Below are 25,046 nucleotides of genomic sequence, written 5' to 3' on the forward strand. Positions count from 1 at the left end.
ATTTTGCCTATGTTTTTGCTTCTGTGAATCATCAAATTGTAAATAAAATCGGATTTATACTTTTATCCTGTATAAATTGATCCAGCGTTGTGGTAAATTCAAATTTGGATTAACAGGACACACAGCAGCCATCCTACATGTTGTCCAGTAAGCATTTTACCACGAACAGGCTTTTTCGTTAAACCCAAACTATACTAACTTAGTGCAGCAGAGACTAAAAGACGACAGTTTTGCTTTATGAGGAGTGAATTTTGCTGGTCATAACTATTGTCATCCATTTGCATGAGAAAAAGGTATTGGAAAATAGCCTAAACCATAACACTTCCTACTGTCAGCCGTGGAGAATTCCAGAGACTTGAGCACAAAATCAAGCCTAACACTCCAGTGCAGTACTGAGGGAGTGCTGCACTGTCGGAGGTGCCATCTTTCAGATGAGACGTTAAACCAAGGCCCCTCTTGGGTGTTCTCAGGTAAAAGATCCCATGGCACTATTTCAAAGAAGAGCAGGAGGGGGTTTCCCTTGTGTACTGGCCAACATTTATCCCTCAGCCAACACCACTACAAAAAACATATTAACTGGTCATTATCACACTGCTGTTTGTGGGACCTTGCTGTGCGCAAATTGGCCGCTGCGTTTCCTACATTACAACAGTGACTGCACTTCAAAAAGTACTTCATTGGCTGTAAAGCGCCTTGGGACATCCTGAGGTCATGAAAGGCATTATATCAATACAAATCTTTCTTTTACTCCTGATCTCCAACCGCTGAATCCCAGCTGGAAGGTGTATGTATATGGATAGAAGTTGAGGACAGAATTAGACTCAACTATGATACTCCCCAACACACATACATGCGTGTGCACACACACATATTTTTATATATATAATCAAAAGCAAAATACTGCGGATGCTGGAAATCTGAAATATCTCGGCCTGCTTCCTATATCCCCACATCGCAGAAGTCAGTCTCCAGCCAATTCGATTCACTCCACGTGATATCAAGAAACGGCTCAGTGCACTGGATATAACAAAGGCTATGGGCCCCGACAACATCCCAGCTGCAGTGCTGAAGACTTGTGCTCCAGAACTAGCCGCGCCTCTAGCCAAGCTGTTCCAGTACAGCTACAACACTGGCATCTACCCGACAATGTGGAAAATTGCCCAGGTATGTCCTGTCCACAAAAAGCAGGACAAATCCAATCCGGCCAATTACCGCCCCATCAGTCTACTCTCAATCATCAGCAAAGTGATGGAAGGTGTCGTCGACGGTGCTATCAAGCGGCACTTACTCACCAATAACCTGCTCACCGATGCTCAGTTTGGGTTCCGCCAGGACCACTCGGCTCCAGACCTCATTACAGCCTTGGTCCAAACATGGACAAAAGAGCTGAATTCCAGAGGTGAGGTGAGAGTAACTGCCCTTGACATCAAGGCAGCATTTGACCGAGTGTGGCACCAAGGAGCCCTCGTAAAATTGAAGTCAGTGGGAATCGGGGAAAACTCTCCAGTGGCTGGAGTCGTACCTAGCACAAAGGAAGATGGTAGTGGTTGTTGGAGGCCAATCATCTCAGCCCCAGGACATTGCTGCAGGAGTTCCTCAGGGCAGTGTCCTAGGCCCAACCATCTTCAGCTGCTTCATCAATGACCTTCCCTCCATCATAAGGTCAGAAATGGGGATGTTCGCTGATGATTGCACAGTGTTCAGTTCCATTCACAACCCCTCAGATAATGAAGCAGTCCGTGCCTGCATGCAGCAAGACCTGGACAACATGCAGGCTTGGGCTCATAAGTGACAAGTAACATTCGCACCAGACAAGTGCCAGGCAATGACCATCTCCAACAAGAGAGAATCTATCCACCTCCCCTTGACATTCAACGGCATTACCATCACCGAATCCCCCACCATCAACATCCTGGGGGTCACCATTGACCAGAAACTTAACTGGACCAGCCATATAAATACTGTGGCTATAAGAGCAAGTCAGAGGCTGGGTATTCTGTGGCGAGTGACTCACCTCCTGACTCCCCAAAGCCTTTCGACCATCTACAAGGCACAAGTCAGGAGTGTGATGGAATACTCTCCACTTGCCTGGATGAGTGCAGCTCCAACAACACTCAAGAAGCTCGACACCATCCAGGACAAAGCAGCCCGCTTGATTGGCACTCCATCCACCACCCTAAACATTCACTCCCTTCACCACCGGCGCACTGTGGCTGCAGTGTGTACCATCCACAGGATGCACTGCAGTAACTCGCCAAGGCTTCTTCCACAGCACCTCACAAACCCGCGACCTCTACCACCTGGAAGGACAAGGGCAGCAGGCACATGGGAACAACACCACCTGCACATTCCCCTCCAAGTCACACACCATCCCAACTTGGAAATATATCGCCGTTCCTTCATCGTCGCTGGGTCAAAATCCTGGAACTCCCTTTCTAACAGCACTGTGGGAGAGACTTCACCACACGGACTGCAGCGGTTCAAGAAGGCGGCTCACCACCATCTTCTCAAGGGCCTTGCCAGCCACGCCCACATCCCATGAACGAATAATAAAAACAGAAAATGCTGGAGAAGCTCAGCAAGTCAGGCAGCATCTGTGGAGAAAGAAACAGAGTTAACATTTCAGGTCGAAGACCTTTCATCAGAACTGGAAGATGTTAATGAGTTAACAGTTTTTAAGCAAGTACAGAGCTGGGGAGAGGTGGAGGGGAGGGGAGGGAAGGAAAGAACAAAAGGGAAGGTCTGTGATAGGGTGGAGGGCAAGAGCAATTAAATGACAAAAGGGATGATGGTGCAATCCAAGGAGGGTGGTAATGGAACAAATAAAGAAACAAAAGATGGGTCTAGAGGAGCTGTAAAGGGCAACAGCAGAACCATTACCAGCACCCTATACACACACACACAATTGATTCACCTGCCAACACTCACTGTCAAGGCTCTCTCATGAAGAATGGCCGCTGTGATTTTATGTTGGTGGGCTGTCAACTTCCATGGTACAATTCCTCGCCTGAGTCAGTAGCTTAAGGAGAGGATTGGAGAACATTGGGGGCGGTTTTACATTTCTATATTTTTTACATATTTTACTTTAATGTTATTTTTTCTCCTGTTACTCTATAGACCTGAGTGCATTACTGAATTTCAACCCAGATCTTTGAAATATGGTCCCTGATTGGCTGAAAGCCAACTCCAAAGTTAATCCCAAGATATTAAAGTATGACCTGGTCATGTCACTGAAGCAGCTGGATCAAACTAATTTTTGTTTTAAGAGTAATGTTAGACACTCCAAGCCCTCAATAAAAAGTATCTCATCACAGCCCAGCAGAACATATGCTCCTGAAACAAGTTACTTCATCAACAACACTCTCACAGTTAACAATATAAGAAAGCATTGAACCAGAAATGGCTATTTGCCCATCAAATCCATCCCTTCACAGTCCGTGTACAATTTTCTCAAGGACTCCGCCTCCATTTAATTTCTTGAAGAAAAGTTTCACAAAATTTCTCCCTGTCTCTTCCAAAGGTAAATTGAGTGAAATTTCAGACTATCTATCTAACCTTACACCCTGTATTATTCATCCTTGACCAGTGGCCTTCAACGGTATGACACTTCTTTGGTTGCTGCAGCTCACTAAATACCAGTGTTTGATGATCACTCTCTGTATCTTAACCTTATAACCCTTCGTTTTGATTGGCAAGTTAAATCTCTATTAAGTACATGAAGCAAGTCATGCAAACTGGCACTTAGTCAGAGTTGCAATTAATGTTAAGTTGTATTTTAAGGAAAATATTGAGTTGAATAACCAGAACAATAGGGGAAAAAGTAAACCCAAATTGCAAAAAGAAAGCTCTTTAAATGTTATTATTTCTTTACGATATTTGTTGCATTTCGATGGGCATTCCTGGGTGCCAGTAATATGCCAGGTCTGACTAATCTTGAGCAGGAGGTCTAAATAATTAAAAGCAAGCTGAGCTGTCTAAATACTTAAGTTGGTTAAATTATTTAGGGATGAGAAACACATGGCCTTTTTCTTGCTGAGCACTTTGGTGGTCACATAATAAGCTGTGTTCTCCAAGAAGTTAACAAAATTAGATTTACTAATGTACAATTACAGTAATTGATTGGAAATAGCTTTGGCATCACATGATGGCAATGTGGTAATTTTGTTGTGGTCCCGCACAGTAAATTGAACAGCAAACTGTACTCTCTTTTGCTTCCTTAAATTAGAAGGAGATAGAGTATTAACTTTTAGAAAACACGAGCTTTATAGCAACAGACACGAATTTTCCAGGGTTATAAGGTTAATCCAGAGAGTGATGATTGAATGAATACTCTACAAGATATGTTTTCTGAGCTGCTTAGTGCACTATTTACTTCACAAAATTGTACAGTGCCAAAATAGAGATTATAACATATTTTGGTAAAGCATTGCCTGGGTGGAGCGCAAAATGGAAAATCTGGCAGGGAGATCGCACAATTGAAATGAATAGAAGGAAAATCGGGCGGGTTCTGTAAGGGGTAGGTGATCCTTCCTGTCAGAATTTCCCAGGCAATGCTTAACATCCAGGTAGCAAAGAATGAAAATCTACCACATTGTTATCACTCAGGACTTTAGTCAAATCTATCACATTTTATTCAACAGAAGTAATATATTCTGGCAATGTAAAGGCTGTGTTAATTAATGATTTTTTTCTAACAAGCCATATTTGACCAATAAAATATTGGGCCGGATTTTGCTCTAAAAATAACGGCAGGCCTAACAACGCTCACCGTTATTTCAGTGCAAATGGTAGAGCAACTTTTGGCGACCGCACATGCGCAGTGAAACGTGGAAATCTGTAAGTTGCTGTCTGAGATGCCCTGCTTCTCCAGAATTGCGGGAAGGAGATCTCACCCGGCTGACTCACCATTGAAATGATTGCAACAATGCGAAGTTCCTCTACTGCCCTGATGGAAACAAAGTAATTTTGCCAGAAAAAGGTACGTCAAGTTTTTTAAGTCTAAGCAAACTTTTAACGGCGTGGTAAGTCTTAATGATGGCCAAACAACCTCTCTAGCACTGAAAATTTACTTTTACAAGTGTGGAGCCTCATTCCTTCACATTTTAATTGTTCTTGGACATTTAAAAAAAGTTAATTTTTAATTTTTTCTTTTTCTTTCTGTCTCTTTTATCTTTGTCTTTTAATTCAATATTTCTTACCCTCTCTTTATTTCGCTTTCTGTAACTGATTTGACATTGCATTCACTATTCTAACTTACACTTCCTGGTTCTGACCACGCGGTTATTAATGATGCTTCAGTCTAATTCGTTAAGGAGATACACGGTAACTTGCCTTGTTCACACAGGTTCCAGACGCCCTGGAAAGGACGCTGCATTGGATTGAGCACCTGATAAAAGGAACTTGCAGTGCAAAAGTCCATGAAAAGTCTCTGGGTAAGTCCAAGTCTAACGAGCAGCAGGAGCAAAATCCGGCCCATTAAGTTTTACTTTAAATTGTTTTATTTACTTTTCCAAATTTGAATCAAGTACTTTAAAATTATAGCAAAATCATGTCAAGTTGTAAAAAGCCCTTGAGTCCTTTGGGGATACTGTGCTTCCTGTTCAGCCAAGCCTCCAGCTGCTGACTGAGCTACATTAAGTTTCTTCTTAATACTGAAAGTGACTTGCATTAAATAATTAATCATTGTGCTTTTCTAATCAAAGGGCTTAAAGCAGAAGTCAATAGAATGAAATAAAACAAAAAATGCTGGAAATACTCAGCAGGTCAGGCAGCATCTGCGGAGAGAGAAACAGAATTAATGTTTCAGGGCGATGACCTTTCGTCAGAACTGGAAGAAGTAAAGATTTAACAGTTTCTAAGCAAGTACAGAGCTAGAAAAAAAACAACATTCCTTCTAAAGTCTGACTGTGGAGAAAACAGCCTCCTGAGAATTATGCGCACAATTCACAATTTTATCTAAAAAATGGAGACCTTGAATTTACTTTGTGTAAAGTTGGTGTACGAATGGTTAACACGACCATATGACATTCTAACAGAGGTGTTAATCCATTTAAAAGACACCTCCATAAAAATAGTGGAGAGAGGAATTTCATACAGAGCCATTTAGTGTTTGCACTCTAATAAACGCAGTGTAATTTCAAGGCTTGAGTTCTTTTTTCTAATATAAATAGTTTTTTTGACCAAGTTGTCCTTTATGCACTGGAAATATCTATTGTTTTTTTTTAATCACTAGGTGAGAGATTTGTGCCAGAGTTTATTGGAGTTAGTATCCCTGCCAAAATAAGGGGACATGTGCATATCAGTACATGGCTAGGTGTAGTTATTATGAAAATATTAATAATAAGTTGTGAGAAACCAACCAGTTCCTGACAGATGGAGAGAGGTTGTTTTTTTCCCCAAATTAAAAAAAATTACAAGTTAACTGGGAGGAGTAGTGACTTGTCTGATGCAAGCAGCATATTTTTGGTTAATCCAACTTTATTTCATTCCTCTTTTAATATTTTTAACATTTCTAAATGATGTAATATATCGCTTGTCATTTATAGTTTCTACACATACTTATTAACTGTGTGTAAATCACCAATGTCCTGCTGATATCACTCAATGGAACCTATAAACAGCAACTGTAGCTCCTAACATTTGAATGTTTTTTTGGCATGAGGATGAGACAGGTGGAGCTGCAGTTTGGCTCCATTCACCCAAGAATCAGACTAAAATTAATTTCTGGAACAGGCAACTCTTCAGATCAGTTCCTATTGACTTTTATTCATTTTGCCCTTCCAACTAGAGCAGTGTGGAAATTGGGCCTTTAATTCCCAATATATTCAGTTAGTGTACTAGAATTAAGATCAGAAAACAAACTTCTTATAAATACATTTGTTGTTAAGCTACGACAAATGTCAGTACAATGTTATTTTCAATGACGATACGGGGTTCACTTTGCACAGAGTCTGCAGTGCTGTAATCCATTTTCATTGCAAGAAGTACATTTGAGGGATTTAAAGGAATCGGTGAAGCAGTTTCGAAACACTGACATCTTGCTCCCATGGCACACTGAGCACGGAAGAAATGCAAATCCGCCACATGCTGAACACTCGTGTGGGTGCTGGACTTTCTAAAAGGAAAAAAGAAAAATACGGTATTCAGTATTTCTTTTTCCTTTTGAACAGTACTAAATAATACAATATAAAGATGTTAACTTCACACAGAGAAGATACAAACTAAATCATTGTCAGTGTACATATTCAACTGTGCATAATTCGAAGAAAATTATTCAAAGTTATTTGAAAGAAGTGTTTCAAGTTACATGGTATGTAAATTTGGTCATTATTTGGGTATACAGTGGCTCATGTAATAGGAATACACAGGAAGATGGTGTGTTTTGGCTCAGTGTGTGTTATTTAGGAAATGCATTCACAGCATGGAGATATGCTGAACAAAGGCTAAAGGTTCATATTGCAGCCTTACACTAGTTTCTCTGAAATTTTATATATCATTCTGTGATAGTGTGTTGGCCCTGTAGATTGATCAATCAAGTCCAAGTGTCCAGCTGGTTGCAACTAAAGAAAATTTACATAACAATGTAAGAAAACATGGAAAACATAGAAAATAGGAGCAGTAGGCCATTCGGCCCTTCGGGCCTGCTCCGCCATTCAAAATGATCATGGCTGATCGTCTAACTCAGTACCCTGTTCCCGCTTTTTCCCCATATCCCTTGATCCCTTTAGCATTAAGAAATATATCTATCTCCTTCTTGAATACATCTAATGACTTGGCCTCCACTGGCTTCTGTGGTAGAGAATTCCACAGGTTCACCACCCTCTGAGTAAAGAAATTTCTCCTCATCTCGGTTCTATATGGCATACCCTGTATACTGAGACCGTGACCCTTGGTTCTGGACACCCCAGCCATCGGGAACATCCTCCCTGCATCTAGTCTGTCTAGTTCTGTTAGAATTTATATGTTTCGATGAGATCACTTCTCATTCTTCTAAACTCTAGTGAATATAGGCCTAGTCGACCCAATCTCTCCTATCCCAGGAATCAGTCTGGTAAACCTTTGTTGCACTCACTCCATGGCAAGGACATCCTTCCTCAGATAAGGAGACCAAAACTGCACACAATACTCCTGATGTGGTCTCACCAAGGCCCTGAATAACTGCAGTAAGACATCCCTGCTCCTGTACTCAAATCGTATTGCAATGAAGGTCACTCCAATGAGTAGATTGGGAATCTACTCATTGGAGTTCAGAAGAATGAGAGGCGATCTTATTGAAACATATAAGATTGTGAAGGGGCTTGATCGGGTGGATGCAGTAAGGGTGTTCCCAAAGATGGGTGAAACTAGAACTAGGGGGCATAATCTTAGAATAAGGGGCTGCTCTTTCAAAACTGAGATGAGGAGAAACTTCTTCACTCAGAGGGTGGTAGGTCTGTGGAATTTGCTGCCCCAGGAAGCTGTGGAAGCTACATCATTAGATAAATTTAAAACAGAAATAGACAGTTTTCTAGAAGTAAAGGGAATTAGAGGTTATGGGGAGCGGGCAGGAAATTGGACATGAAGCTGAGTTCGGATCGGTCAATGCCCTGTGGGTGGTGGAGCGGGCCCAGGGGCTGAGTGGCCGGGTCCTGCTCCTACTTCTTGTGTTCTTTAGATTTGTGGTTGGGATCAGATCAGCCATGATCTTATTGAATGGCAGAGCAAGCTCGAGGGGCCGATTGGCCTACTCCTGCTCCTATTTCTTATGTTCTTATGTAACATACCATTCACCTTCCTAACTGCTTGCTGCACCTGAATGCGATTGGTGTACAAAGACACCCAGGTCTCGTTGCACCTCCCCTTTTCCCAATCTATCACCATTCATATAATAATCTGCCTGTCTGTTTTTACAAACAAAGTGGATAACCTCACATTTATCCACGTTATACTGCATCTGTCATGGTCTTGCCCACTCACCCAACTTGTCTAAATCACATTGGAGCCTCTTTGCATCCTCCTCACAGCTCACATTCCACCCCAGCTTTGTGTCGTCTGCAAACTTGGAAATGTTACATTTAGTTCCATCATCCAAATCATTGATATATATTGTGAATAGCTGGGGCCCAAGCACTGATCCCTGCGGTACCCACTAGTCACTGCCCGTTTATTCCTACTCTCTGTTTCCTGTCTGTCAACCAATTCTCAATCCATGCCGGTATATTCCCCCCAGTCCCATGTGCTTTAATTTTGCACACTAACCTCTGGTGTGGGACCTTATCAAAAGCCTTCTGAAAATCCAAGTACACCACATCCACTGGTTCTCTCCTATCTATTCTACTAGTTACATCCTCAAAAAACTCCAGTAGATTTGTTAAGTGTGATTTCCCTTTCATAAATCCATACTGACTTTGTCCAATCCTGTTAATGCCCTCCAAGTGTTCTGTTATCACATCTTTTATAATAGACTCTAGCATTTTCCCCACTACTGATGTTAGGCTAACTGGTCTGTAATTCCCTGTTTTTTCTCTCCCTCCTTTTTTAAATAGTGGGGTTACATTTGCCACCCTCCAATCTGTAGGAACGGTTCCAGAATCAATAGAATTTTGGAAGATGATCACCAATGCATCCACTATTTCCAGGGCCACTTCCTTTAGTATAGAAGGAAAAGGCCACTTGCCCATCAATCCCATTTATCCAGCAGATGGTGTTCAATTTTCACTATTAGCAACTCAACAACAACAACAACAACAACTACTACTACTACTACTACTACTACTGGCATTCTATCGCGCCTTTAATGTAGTAAAGCATCCCAAGGTACTTTACAGGAGTGTAATCAGACAAAAATATTGACACCACACCAAAGAAGGAGACATTAGGATAGATGACCAAAAGTTTGATCAAAGAGGTAGGTTTTAAGGAAGATCTTAAAGGAGGAAAGAGAACAGGAGAGGCGGAGAGGTTCAGGGAGGGAATTCCAGAGCTAAGGGCCTAGACTGCTGATGGCACGGCCACCAATGGAGGAGCGAAGGAAGTGGAGCATGTACAAGAGGCCAGAATTCGACGAACGCAGAGTTCTCGGAAGGGTGTAGGGCTGTAGAACATTACAGAGATAGGGAGGGGCAAGGCAATCACCATCTAATTTATCAATTCTCCTGAGGAGATGATAAATCATTGGTACAAAATCAAAGATAAAATTGTGAAATCTCCCTTCATCCTTCTCGGACCAGAACAATATCGTCAACATATCAGTCTCACATTTCTATTTATACTATTCAATCCTAATTTTATTCCATGTGCATAATTTCCATTCTTCCAGTAGCACTGAAATCATGATGTTCGACATGGTAAGGGTATTTGAAACATTTATACCCCCAGCGCAGACCGGCAGCGGTGTCAGGAATTTGGGGGTGTGCTCCCACAAATTTCTGCTTATTAAAATTAAAGGTAGAAAATTGTCACCGAAAAAAATCTATATTATCCCATTCCTTAGCCTGTAAAGGAAAGTACATTCTACTGAATTGCCTGCTACTCCTAAATATAATAAAGGCAGATATTTGTACACATCTGGAGGTCTCTCAGCCCATAGCAGATGATAAGTTTTATGTTTTATGTTTTGGAACTGTTGGTTAGAAGTTGCCTGGCAACAGATATTTTGTGTAGAATTTCTTAGCCTATTTCATTATGACATTGTGCCTGATGATATAATGGATGAAGAAATCCAACCATAATTCATTGCCTGTTTCACTTAACATGGTTACTTCAGTATTTACAGCGAGAGGGTATAAAGCAGGCGTGGGGGTATAAAGCACAGGGGTGGTATAAAGCGGGGGGGGGGGGGGGGTATAAAGCGCAGAGGGGTGTAAAGCATGCCGGGGGTACAAAGCGCGCGGGGGGGGGGGGTGGGGGGACATAAAGTGTGCGGAGATATAAAGCACGCTTGGCTATAAAGCGTGGGGGTTATAAAGTGGGTCGCGAGTATAAAACGCGGGGGGTATAAAGCGCGGGGGGTATAAAGCGTGCGGGGGGTATAAAGCGTGCAGGGGGTATAAAGCGTGCGGGGGGTATAAAGCATGGGGGGGTATAAAGCAGGGGGTATAAAGCGTGGGGGGTATAAAGCGCGGGGGGGGTATAAAGCCCGGGGGTGGGGAGGTATAAAGCCCGGGGGGGGGTATAAAGCGCGGGGGGGTATAAAGCCCGGGGGTGGGGAGGTATAAAGCCTGGGGGGGGGAGGTATAAAGCCCGGGGGGGGAGGTATAAAGCCCGGGGGGGGGGAGGTATAAAGCCCGGGGGGGGGTATAAAGCGCGGGGAGGTATAAAGCCCGGGGGGGGGGGTATAAAGCCCGGGGGGGGGGGGGTATAAAGCCCGGGGGGGGGGTATAAAGCCCGGGGGGGGGGTATAAAGCCCGGGGGGGGGTATAAAGCCCGGGGGGGGTATAAAGCCCGGGGGGGGGGGGGAGGAGAGAGCAAAAAATAATCAAGGAGTGACATCACAGGGCAGCAGGTAGGTGATTGGTTGGTAGTATTAACGTTTTTTATTTGCTCTCTAAGGTATGACAGTGGTTTAAACTAAAGCTAAATAACTATTACTTTATTAAATTAATAACTTAACAGGATAAACTGATTAGTTAATAAAAGTAAAAATAACGAGTGACTAAAAGCTTTAACTAATTATATATATAAAACAAGGTTGGAGAGCGTTGGCAGTGCAGGTGGTGTGTTGTAACTGCAGCATGTGGGAGTTTGTGGAGACCAGTGAGATCCCGAGCAATCACATCTACAATAAGTGTCTGCAGCTCAAGGAAATTCGGTTTAGAGTTGTTGAGCTGGAGTCCGAGCTGCAGACATCGCGATGCATCAGGGAGGGGGAGAGTTATCTGGACACTTTGATCCAAGAGGCAGTCATACCCCTTGGGTTAGGTAGTGGTTTAGATTTGGTCAGTGGTCAGGGACAGGAGGATGTGACTGCGAGACTGGCAGGTATGGGGACCCAGGATGCAGTGATGGAGGAGCCTCAGCCCTTGACCTTGTCCAACAGGTACAAGGTACTTGCCACTTGTGTGGATCAGAACAAGGACTGCAAGGAGGATGAGCAAACTGACCATGGCACCGTGATACAGGAGGCTATTCAAGTGTGGGGAATTAAAAGGAATGTGGTAGGGGATAGTTTAGTCAGGGGGATAGAAACTGTTCTCTACAGCCGTGACTGAGAGTCCCGAAGGCTGTGTTACCTGCCTGGTGCCAGGGTTAAGAATATCTCCTCAAGGCTAGAAAAGAACTTGGAGCAAGAGGGGGAAGATCCAGTTGTCGCAGGCCACATAGGACCAACAACATAGGTAGAACTAGGAATGAGGTTCTGCTGAGGGAATTTGAGGAGCTAGGGTCCAAATTATTAAGCAGAACCTCAAAGGTAATAATCTCTGGATTACTACCTGAGCCACACGCAATTGGCATAGGTACAAACAGATCAGGTATTTAAAAGTATGGCTGAAATAGTGGTTTGGGAGACAGGGGTTTCAATTCATGGAGCACTGGCACCAGTACTGGGAAAAGAGGAAGCTGTTCCATTGGGACAGGCTCCACTTAAACCGGGTTAGGACCAGTGAGGTGGCGAATCGAATAACTGGGGCGGTAGATAGGGCTTTAAACTAAAAAGAGGGGGGGGTGAGGGTTCAGGTAAGGGAAAAATTATAAACCAAAAGAGAAAAGTCAAGGCCATAGAGCAGTGTAGCGATTTGGGTAAAGATAAGCAGAATGTGTCAGAAAAGGACAGAGAGTCTAATGGTAATAGTGCATCAGTGAATAAGGTCAAATCAGGGAAAAATAGTAAAAAGTTAAAATTAAAGGTGCTTTATCTGAATGCACGAAGCATTCGTAATAAGATAAACAAATTAATGGCACAAATAGAGATAAATGGGTTTGGTCTAGTAGCCATCACTGAGACATGGTTGCAAGGTGACCAAGGTTGGGAACTAAATATTTCAGGGTACTAGAGTTTTCCAAAAGAAAGACAAAATGGAAAAGGGGGGGGGGGGGGTAGCCCTGATAATAAAGGATGAGATAAAAACAGTAGTGAGAAAGGATCTTAGCTCGGAAGTTCAGGAAGTAGAATCAGTATGGGTGGAGATAAGAAATAACAAGGGGCAGAAGACACCGGTGGGAGTAGTTTATACAGTAGTTATACTGTTGGACAGAGTATTAATCAAGAAATAAGAGGAGCTTGTAACAAAGGTAATGCAGTAATCGTGGGGGACTTTAATCTTTATATAGACTGGACAAATCAAATTGGCAAAAATAGTTTGGAGGACAAGTTCATGGAATGCATTCGAGACAGTTTCCTAGAACAATACGTCATAGAACTAACCAGGGAACAGGCTATTTTAGTTCTTGTCTTGTGTAATAATAGACTCAGAGAATCATAGAAATTTATGGCACAGAAGGAGGCCATTTGGCCCATCGTGTCTGTGCCGGCTGTAAAAAAAGCTATCCGGCCTAATCTCACTTTCCACCTCTTGGTCCGTAGCCCTGTAGGTTAAGGCACTTGAAATGCAAATCCAAGTACTTTTTAAATGTGATGAGGGTTTCTGCCTCTACCACCCTTTCAGGCAGTAGGTTCCAGACCCCACCACCCTCTGGGTGAAAAACTTTCTCCTCAACTCCCCTCTAATCTTTCTACCAATCACTAAATCTATGCCCGCTGGTTATTGACCTCTCTGCTAAGGGAAATATGTCCTTCCTGTCCACTCTATCTAGTCCCGTTATAATTTTATACACGTCAATTAAATCACCCCTCATCCTCCTCTGTTTCAAAGAAAACAACCCCAGCCTATCCAATCTTCCCTCATAACTAAAATTATCCAGTCCTGGCAACATCCTCGTAAATCTCATCTGTACCCTCTCTAGTGCAATCACATCTTTCCTGTAACATGGAGACCATAACTGTACACAATACTCAAGCTGTGGCCTAACTTGTGTTTTATGCAGTTCTAGCATAACCTCCCTGCTCTTATATTCTATGCCTTGGCTAATAAAGGAAAGTATCCTGTGTGCCTTCTTAACCATCTTATCGACCCGTCCTGCTATCTTTAGGGATCTGTGGACACGCACTCCAAGGTCCCTCTCTTCCTCTACACTTCTCAGTATCTTACCATTTATTGTGTACTCCCTTGCCTTGTTTGCCCTCCCCAAATGCATTACATCACACTTCTCCGGATTGAACTCCATTTGCCACTTTTCTGCCCACCTGAGCTCAGTCCATTGATATCCTCATGCAGTCTACAGCTTTCTTCCTCACTAACCACCACACAGACAATTTTTGTATCATCTGCAAACTTCTTTATCATGCCCCCTATATTTAAGTCTAAATCATTGACATAGACCACAACAAACAAGGGACCTAGTACTGAGCCCTGTGGAACCCCATTGGAAACAGACTTCCAGTCACGAAAACACCCATCGACCATTACACTTTGCTTCCTGCCACTGAGCCAATTTTGGATCCAGCTAACCACTTTCCCTTGGATCCCATGGGCTTTTACTTTTCTGACCAGTCTGCTATATGGGACCTTGACAAAAGCCTTGCTAAAATCCTTGTAGACTACATCAAACGCGTTACCCTCATCGACCCTCCTTGTTACCACCTCAAAAAATTCAATTAAGTTAGTCAAGCATGACCTTCCCTTAACAAATCCATGTTGACTGTCCTTGATTAATCTGTGTCTTTCTAAATGACGATTAATACTGCCCCTCAGAATTGTTTCCAATAATTTGCCCACCACCGAGGTTAGACTGACTGGCCTGTAATTATTCAGTCTATTCTTTTCTCCCTTTTTAAACAACAGTACAACGTTAACAGTTGAGACAGGGTAAATTAGTAATCTCATAGTAAGGAATACTTTGGGGAAGAGTTATCATAATATGATAGAATTTCATATTGAGTTCGAGAATGATGTACTTAAGCCCAAAACTAGAGTCTTAAACCTAAACAAAGCCAATTATTGCGTTGTGTATAGGGCACAATTTCAAAATTTGCAGATGACACAAAACTTGGAAGTGTAGTAAACAGTGAGGTGGATAGTGATAGACTTCAAGAGGACATAGACAGGCTAGTGGAATGGGCAGACACGTGGCAGGTGAAATTTAATGCTGAGAAGTGTGAGGTAATACATTTTGGTAGGAAGAATGAGGAGAGGCAGTTTAAACTAAAGGGTACAACTCTAAAGGGGGTGCAAGAACAGAGAGACTTTAGGGTATATGTACACAGGTCGTTGAAGGTGGTAGGGCAGGTTGAGAAAGCAGTTAAGAAAGCATACGGAATCCTGGGCTTTATAATTAGGGGCATAGAGTACAAAAGCGAGGATGTTAAGATGAACCTTTATAAAACACTGGTTCAGCCACAATTGGAGTATTGTGTCCAATTCTGGGCTCCGCATTTTAGGAAGGATGTGAAGGCCTTAGAGAGGGTGCAGAAAAGATTTACTAGACTGTTTCCAGGAATGAGGGATTTCAGTTACGTGGATAGACTGGAAAAGCTGGGATTGTTCTCCTTAGTTCAGAAAAGATTGAGAGGAGATTTGATAGAGATGTTCAAAATCATGAAGGGTCTAGACAAAGTAAATAAAGAGAAACTGTTCCCATTGGCGGAAGGGTCGAGAACCAGAGGACACAGGTTTAAGGTGATTGGCAAAAGAACCAAAGGCGACATGAGGAAAAACTTTTTTACGCAGTGAGTGGTTAGGATCTAGAATGGACTGCCTGAACGGGTGGTGGAAGCAGGGTCAACTGTGGCCTTCAAAAAGGAATTAGATAGGTACCTGAAGGAGAAAAATTTGCTGGGCTACGGGGAAAGGGCAGAGGAGTGGGACTAGCTGGATTACTGTTGCAGACAACCGGCGCAGGCTCGATGGGCCAAATGGCCTCCATCTGTGCTGTAACCAATCTATGATTCTATGAATTACATAGGTATGAGGGGCAAGTTGGCTAAGGTTGATTGGTAAATTAGATTAAAAGATATGACAGTAGATAAGCAAAGGCAAACATTTAAAGAAATATTTCATAATTCTCAACGAATATACATTCCATGGAGAAATAAAAACTTCACGGGAAAAATGATCCATCTGTGGCTAACTAAAGGAGTTACAGATAGTATTAGATTAAAAGAAGAGGCTTATAACGTTGCCAAGAAGTGTAGTAAGCCTGAGGATTGGGAGAGTTTTAGAAATCAGCAAAGGATGACCAAAATATTGATGAAGAGGGAGAAAATAGAATATGAGAGTAAACTAGCAAGAAATATGAAAACAGATTATAATGGGGAATAAGGAAATGGCAGAGACGTTGAACAGATATTTTAAGAACATAAGAACATAAGAAATAGGAGCAGGAGTAGGCCAATCGGCCCCTCGAGCCTGCTCCGCCATTCAATAAGATCATGGCTGATCTGATCCTAACCTCAAATCTAAATTCATATCCAATTTCCTGCCCACTCCCCGTAACCCCTAATTCCCTTTACTTCCAGGAAACTGTCGATTTCCGTTTTAAATTTATTTAATGATGTAGCTTCCACAGCTTCCTGGGGCAGCAAATTCCACAGACCTACCACCCTCTGAGTGAAGAAGTTTCTCCTCATCTCAGTTTTGAAAGAGCAGCCCCTTATTCTAAGATTATGCCCCCTCGTTCTAGTTTCACCCATCCTTGGGAACATCCTTACCGCATCCACCCGATCAAGCCCCTTCACAATCTTATATGTTTCAATAAGATCGCCTCTCATTCTTCTGAACTCCAATGAGTAGAGTCCCAATCGACTCAACCTCTCCTCATATGTCCGCCCCCTCATCCCCGGGATTAACCGAGTGAACCTTCTTTGTACTGCCTCGAGAGCAAGTATGTCTTTTCTTAAGTATGGAGACCAAAACTGTATGCAGTATTCCGGGTGCGGTCTCACCAATACCTTATATAACTGCAGCAATACCTCCCTGCTTTTATATTTTATCCCCCGAGCAATAAAAGCCAACATTTCGTTGGCCTTCTTGATCACCTGCTGCACCTGCATACTAACATTTTGATCTTCTTGCACTAGGACCCCCAGATCCCTTTGTATTGCAGTACTTTCCAGTTTCTCGCCTTTAAGATAATAACTTGCTCTCTGATTTTTCCTGCCAAAGTGCACAACCTCACATTTTCCAATATTGTATTGCATCTGCCAAATCTCCGCCCACTCACCCAGCCTGTCTATATCCCCCTGTAGGTTTTTTATGTCCTCCTCACTCTCCACTTTCCCTCCCATCTTTTTATCATCTGCAAACTTTGATATGTTACACTTGGTCCCCTCCTCCAAATCGTTAATATAGATTGTAAAGAGTTGGGGTCCCAGCACCGACCCCTGCGGAACACCACTGGCTACTGGTTGCCAGTCCGAGAATGTACCATTTATCCCAACACTCTGCTTCCTGTTAGATAACCAATCCTCCACCCATGCCAGATTATTACCCCCAATCCAGTGATTCTTTATCTTGAGCAATAATCTTTTATGTGGCACCTTGTCGAATGCCTTCTGGAAGTCTAAATACACTACGTCCACTGGTTCCCCTTTATCCACCCTGCACGTTATGTCCTCAAAGAACTCAAGCAAATTTGTCAGACATGACTTCCCCTTCGTAAAGCAATGCTGACTTTGTCCAAATGTTCCGCTACTGTCTCCTTGATAATAGATTCCAAAATTTTACCCAGAGTAGAAGACACAAAAAACATACCAGAGATAGTGGGGAACCAAGGATCTAAGGAGAGTGAGGAACGTAAAGTAATTAATATTAGTAAAGAAAAGTACTGGAGAAATTAATGGGACTAAAAGCTGACAAATCCCCTGGACCTGATGGCCGACATTCGAGGTTTCTAAAAGAGGTGGCGTCAGAGATAGTGGATGCATTGGTTTTGATCTTCCAAAATTCCCTAGATTCTAGAACTGTCCCAGAGGATTGGAGGGTAGCAAACGTAACACCGCTATTCAAGAAAGGAGGGAGAGAGAAAACAGGGAACTACAGGCCAGTTAGTCTGACATCAGTCGTCAGGAAATTCCTGGAATCCATTGTTAAGGACGTGGTGACAGGGCACTTAGAAAATCATAATACGGTTAAGCAGAGTCAACATGGTTTTATGAAAGGGAAATCATACATGACAAACCTATTACGTTTTTTTGGCAATGTAACTAGCAGGGTAGATAAACGGGAACCAGTGGATGTAGTATATTTGGATTTTCAAAAGGCATTCGATAAGGTGCCACACAAAATGTTGTTACACCAGATTGGGGCTCATGGGGTTGGGGGTAATATATTAGCATGGATAGAGGATTTGTTAATGGACAGAAAACAGAGTAGGAATAAACGGGTCATTTTCAGGTTGAAGGGCTGTAACTAGTGCAGTGCTGCAAAGATCGGTGTTGGAGCCTCAGCTATTTACAATCTATATTAATAATTTAGATGAAGGGACCGAGTGTAATGTATCCCAGTTTGCTGACGATACAAAGTTAGGTGGGAAAGTAAGCTGTGAGGAGGTCACAATGAGACTGCAAAGGGATATAGACAGGTTAAGTGAATAGGCAGGAAGGTGGCAGATGGAGTATAATGTGGAGAAATGTGAGGTTATTCACTTTGGTAGGAAGAATAGAAAAACAGAATATTTTTAAATGGTGAGCAGCTAGTTAATGTTGGTGTTTAGAGGGATTTGGGTGTCCTGGTACATGAAACACAGAAAGTTAACATGCAGGTACAGCAAGCAATTAGGAAATCAGATGGTATGTTGGCCTTTATTGTAAGGGGGTTGGAGTACAAGAATAAGGAAATCTTGCTGCAATTGTACAGGGCTTTGGTGAGACCACAGCTGGAGTACTATGTGTAGTTTGGTCTCCTTACCTAAGGAAGGATATACTTTTAGAGGCAGGTGCAATGAAGGTTCACTAGATTGATTCCTGGGATGAGAGGGTTGTCCTATGAGGAGAGATTGAGAAGAATGGGCCTATACTCTCTGGAGTTTAGAAGAATGAGAGGTGATCTCATTGAAACATATAAGATTCTGAGAGAGCTTGACAGGGTAGATGCTGAGAGGCTGTTTCCCCTGGCTGGAGAGTCTAGAACCAGGGGACATAGTCTCAGGATAACAAGTCAGTCATTTAGGACTGAGGTGAGGAGAAATTTCTTCACTCAGAAGGTTGTGAATCTTTGGAATTCGCTATCCCAGAGGGCTGTGGATACTCAGTCGTTGAGTATATTCAAGAATGAGATCAATAGATTTTTGGATTCTAAGGGAATCAAGGGATATGGGGATTGGGCGGGAAAGTGGAGTTGAGGTCGAAGATCAGCCACGATCTTATTAAATGGCGGAACAGGTTCGTATGGCCTACTCCTGCTCCTATTTCTTATGTTCTAATGTTTTTATTGTATTGGTCTCACAGGAAACCACAGAAATGATTGTTCAGACTACTTTTTCGGACGAAATGTGTTTTTGCATTGTCATAACATTATTTGTAGGTGATACACAATCAAATCCTGGGCTAGATTTTCAGATTATTGACTATGAATGAGCAGTAAATATAGCCTGGATTGATGTTGATTTAAGGCACTAGTTGTCAAACTTTTTCTAAATGTGGAATTACTGCAAACATTGACACATTCCTGGAAGATAGTGACCAAATCCCAAGGACCCCTGCAAATATTAACAGGATCTGGGGGATTTTCTTTCCTAGCTTCCAAAAGACAGCATCAGCTTGCAAAAGGAAAATAATGTTATTATAAAAAATGTTTCTAATTAGTATACAGTAACAGCAATAACATGCTAATAAACCAAAAAAATGTAAAAATCAGAAATATGCTAGATAGAAATCTGATGGCCACTGGGACCTTCTGGGAGCTCCTCGCAAGCCCCTCAAATTCCAGGAGCCCCAGTTTAAAAACCGATGTGACAGCCCTTGAGGGAGCCCTCCACTACTTAACTGAATATTACTGAAACACAATTTTAACCACACAATTACTAAGGACCAGTGAGATTCATACAGGGAAAACTATCTTAATAAAATAATATCCCTCTCTCTCTCACACACACACAATTGCTAGGTCTGGAACTAACTCTAAGTAAACTCGTCAACAATCACTAATTCCCAATCCACCGCTGGTATCTTCTCTCTAACTCTATTTCACTCAGAATGGTATCAGTCCTTTCCTACCATCCTATCTCTTTTCACTCATTTTTAGTCATTATCTCTCACCTTTTATACTGGGAATCGGTCTATATCATTTATTCCATCTCTCAGCAGTTGCCTAGATAAATAAAGGCCTAATGTCAAGCAAATTGCTTTATCTATTTTCAGGACTGACGAAATATCCCAACCCAATTCTGCTACAATTTTTTCCCCCAAAATAGCTGAATATCTAATCTCAAAATTGAACATATATTTTATACACATTTTAATGTAGAGAACTATAATGGCATTTGGTATAAATAAAGTGCTGCTGCCACTTCACAGAAAAATAAATCACTTAACCTCATCTACAGTAACCTACAAGTATTGGTTATTATGATATATTTAGTAGTTTACTTTCAGTTCATAGCATCGTAGTATCATAGTAGGTACAGCACAGGAGGCGGCCATTCGGCCCATCGTGCCTGTGCTGGCTCTTTAACACAGCTATCCAATTAGTCCCATTCCCCTGCTCTTTCCCCACAGCCCAGTAAATTTTTTCCCTTCAAGTATTTATCCAATTCTCTTTTGAAAGTTGTTTTTTTTTATTCGTTCATGGGATGTGGGCGTCGCTGGCAAGGCCGGCATTTATTGCCCATCACTAATTGCCCTTGAGGTGGTGGTGGTGAGCCGCCTTCTTGAACCGCTGCAGTCCGTGTGGTGAAGGTTCTCCCACAGTGCTGTTAGGTAGGGAGTTCCAGGATTTTGACCCAGCGACGATGAAGGAACGGCGATATATTTCCAAGTCGGGATGGTGTGTGACTTGGAGGGGAACGTGCAGGTGGTGTTATTCCCATGTACCTGCTGCCCTTGTCCTTCTAGGTGGTAGAGGTCGTGGATTTGGGAGGTGCTGTCGAAGAAGCCTTGGCGAGTTGCTGCAGTGCATCCTGTGGATGGTACACACTGCAGCCACAGTGCGCTGGTGGTGAAGGGAGTGAATGTTTAGGGTGATGGATGGGGTGCCAATCAAGCGGGTTGCTTTGTCCTGGATGGTGTCGAGCTTCTTGAGTGTTGTTGGAGCTGCACTCATCCAAGCAAGTGGAGAGTATTCCATCACACTCCTGACTTGTGCCTTGTAGATAGTGGAAAGGCTTTGGGGAGTCAGGAGGTGAGTCACTCGCCGCAGAATACCCAGCCTCTGGCCTGCTCTTGTAGTCACAGTATTTATATGGCTGGTCCAGTTAAGTTTCTGGTCAATGGTGACCCCCAGGATGTTGATGGTGGGGCATTCGGCGATGGTAATGCCATTGAATGTCAAGGGGAGGTGGTTAGACTCTCTCTTGTTGGAGATGGTCATTGCCTGGCACTTGTCTGGCGTGAATGTTACTTGCCACTTATGAGCCCAAGCCTGGATGTTGTCCAGGTCTTGCTGCATGCGGGCTCGGACTGCTTCATTATCTGAGGGGTTGCGGATGGAACTGAACACTGTGCAATCATCAGCGAACATCCCCATTTCTGACCTTTTGATGGAGGTGAGGTCATTGATGAAGCAGCTGAAGATGGTTGGGCCGAAGACACTGCCTTGAGGAACTCCTGCAGCAATGTCCTGGGGCTGAGATGATTGGCCACCAACAACCACTACCACCTTCCTTTGTGCTAGGTATGACTCCAGCCACTCGAGAGGTTTCCACCTGATTCCCATTGACTTTTGAAAGTTGTTATTGAATCTGCTTCCACCACCCTTTCAGGCAGTGCATTCCAGATCATAACAACTCACTGTGTATCCCGTATGCCTTTTTAACAGCCTTCTCATCTCTCCTGCCACCTTCAAAGATTTGTGTACATACACACCCACGTCTCTGTTCCTGCACTCCCTTTAAAATTGTACCATTTGGTTGATATTGCCTACACCTATTGATATTGTGTAGGCAATTTAACACACTTCTCTGTGTTAAATTTCATCTGCCATGTGTCTGCCTGTTTCACCAGTCTGTCTATGTCCTCCTGAAGTCTGTTACTATCCTTCACATTGTTTATTACATTTCTGAGTTTTGTGTCATCTGCAAACTTTGAAATTATACCCTCTATACCCAAGCCCAGGTCATTAATATATATCAAAAAGAGCAGTGGTCCTAATACTGACCCCTAGGGAACACCATTGTATACTTCCCTTCTGCCTGAAAAACAACCGTTCACCACTACTCTCTGTTTTCTGTCCCTTAACCAATTTTGTATCCATACTACCCATTTAATCCCATGGGCTTTAATTTTGCTAACACTCTATTATGTGGTACTTTATCAAACACCTTTTGAAAGTCCATATACACAACATCAACCACATTACCCCCATCAACCCTTTCCATTACTTCATCAAAGAACCCAATCAAGTTAGTCAAACATGGTTTGCCTTTAACAAATCCGTGCTGACTTTCATATATTAGCCCATACTTTTCCAAGTGTCAATTAATTTTATATTGAAATAATTGAAGGCCCCCATTATCATTACTCTATAGTTCTTGCATCTTTCTGTAATTTGCCTGCAAATTTGCTCCTCTATCTCCTTCCCACTATTTGGTGGCCTATAGTAATGCAATAGTTCCTCTATTGTTCCTTAATTCTAAGCAAATAGATTCTCTCTTTGACCCTTCAACTACATCATCCCTTTCCAGTATTATAATAGTTTCTTTGATCAATATTGCCACCACCATCCTTTCTTTCCTTCCCTATTTTTCCTGAATACCTTGTAGCCAGGAATATTAAGTACCCAATCCTCCACTTCTTTGAGCCAGGTCTCTGTTATTGCCATGATATCATAGTCCCATATGGCGACTTGAGCCTGTAGCTCACCAGCCTTATTTACCACGTTACATGCATTTTCACATATGCTCTCCAAACTCATCTTATGCTGCATTGCATTTGCCCCCTGTCTGATCCCTCCTATTGCTGAACTATTCTTTACTCTCGTTCTATTTGCCCCTCGCAGTCCTCTGTGCACCTTGTTTCTCCTCTCTAATGTTTAATCTTGGTGCCCATCCCCCACCAAAATAGTTTCAACCCTCTCCCACAGCTCTAGTTAACCTCCCCACGAGTACATTGGTCCCAGTTCTGTTGATGTGCAACACATCCATCTTGAACAGGTCCCTCCTGCCCCAGAACTGGTCCCAATGCCCCAGGAATCTGAAGCCCTCCCTCCTGCACCATTCCTCTAGCCACACATTGAGCTGTCTTATCCTAGTATTCCTATGGTCAATAGTGTGTGGCACTGGGACTAATTCAGAGATTACTACCTTTGAAGTCCTGCTTTTTACGTTCTTTCCCAGCTCCTGAAACTCTGATTACAGGACCTCAACCCTTTTCCTTTTTATGTCATTAGTTCCCACATGAACCATGCCACTGGCTGTTCCCCTTCCCCCCTCAAAATGCTCTGCACCCTCTCAGTAATGTCCTTTACCCTGGCACCAGGGAGGCAACACACCATGCGGGACTCACATCGGCAGTTGCAGAAACGCCTGTCTGTCTCCCTGACTATCAAATCCTTTATAACAGGATTTATAGAGGATATAAATCCTGTTTCTTGTTCCCCCCTGTGCAGCCGCATCTCCCACGGTGCCGTGGATTTGCTTCTAACTGCACTGCCCCGAGGTGTCAACACCCTCACTGGTATTCAACACTGAATATTGGTTTGTGAGTGCCACACCCCAGGGTACTCCTGCACTGCCTGCCTAGTCTGTCTGGTGGTCGCCCACTCCCTCTCCGTCTGAACTCTATGTAGCTGCAGAAGTATGTACACTAACACTTCAAAGCCATGAGAACAATCAAGCAGGGGGATATAGACAGATTAAGGGAGTCAAAGAAATATTGACAGATTAAGTGAGTGGGCAAGAAGGTGGCAGATGGAGTACAATATGGGGAAATGTGAGGTTATTCACTTTGGTGGGAAGAATAGAATAACCAAATATTTTTTAAATGGCGAGAAACTAATAAATGTTGGTGTTCAGAGGGATTTGGGTATCCGCGTACAAGAAACACAAAAAGTTAACATGCAGGTATAGCAAGCAATTAGGAAAGCAAATGGAACGTTGGCCTTTATTGCAAGAGGGTTGGAATACAAGAGTAAGGAAGTCTTACTATAGTTGTACAGGGCTTTAGTGAGACCTCACTTTGTACAGTTTTGGTCTCCCTATCTAAGGAAGGATATACTTGCCTTAGAAGCGGTACAACAAAGGTTCACTAGATTAATTCCTGGGATGAGAGGGTTGTCCTATGAGGAGAGGTTGAGTAGAATGGGCCTATTCTCTCCGGAGTTTAGGAGAATGAGAGGTGATCTCATTGAAACATATAAGATTATTAGGGGGCTTGACTGGGTAGGTGCTGACAGATTGTTTCCCCTGGCTGGAGAGTGTAGAACTAGGGGGCATAGTCGCAGAATAAGGGGTTGGTCATTCAAGATTGAGATAAGGAGGAAGTTCTTCACGCAGAGGGTTGTGAATCTTTTGAATTCTCTACCCTAGAAGGCTGTGGATGCTGAGTCATTGAATATATTCAAGGCTGAGATGGCTAGATTATTGGACTCTAGGGGAATCAAGGGATATGGGGATCGGGCGGGAAAGTGGAGTTGAGGTCGAAGATCAGCCATGATCTCATTAAGTGGTGGAGCAGGCTCGAGGGGCCATATGGCCTACTCCTGCTCCTATTTCTTACGTTCTTATATTAAACATAGAAAATAGGAGCAGGATTAGGCTATTCGGCCCTTCGAGCCTGCTCCGCCATTCAATATGATCATGGATGATCCTCTATCTCAATACCATATTCCCACTCTCTTCCCCATACCTCTTGATGCCTTTTGTGTCTAGAAATCTATCTAGCTCCTTCTTAAATATATTCAGTGACTTGGCCTCCACAG

The 25,046-nt window shown here is 42.9% G+C and overlaps 1 protein-coding gene across 1 annotated transcript in view; it reads right to left on the reverse strand.

Moving 5' to 3' along the window:
- Window positions 1–6,798: 6,798 nt before the first annotated feature.
- Window positions 6,799–25,046, reverse strand: part of grxcr1a (glutaredoxin and cysteine rich domain containing 1 a) — a 75,738-nt gene continuing 57,490 nt past the window's right edge. Inside the window, exon 4 of the mRNA XM_067998720.1 lies at window positions 6,799–7,114. Coding sequence (XP_067854821.1) covers window positions 6,935–7,114 — 180 coding nt within the window. The 3' untranslated portion in view covers window positions 6,799–6,934. The remainder of the gene's footprint in view (window positions 7,115–25,046) is intronic.

Source organism: Heptranchias perlo, chromosome 1, assembly GCF_035084215.1.
Source record: "Heptranchias perlo isolate sHepPer1 chromosome 1, sHepPer1.hap1, whole genome shotgun sequence".
In the NCBI taxonomy this organism is placed as follows: domain Eukaryota; kingdom Metazoa; phylum Chordata; class Chondrichthyes; order Hexanchiformes; family Hexanchidae; genus Heptranchias; species Heptranchias perlo.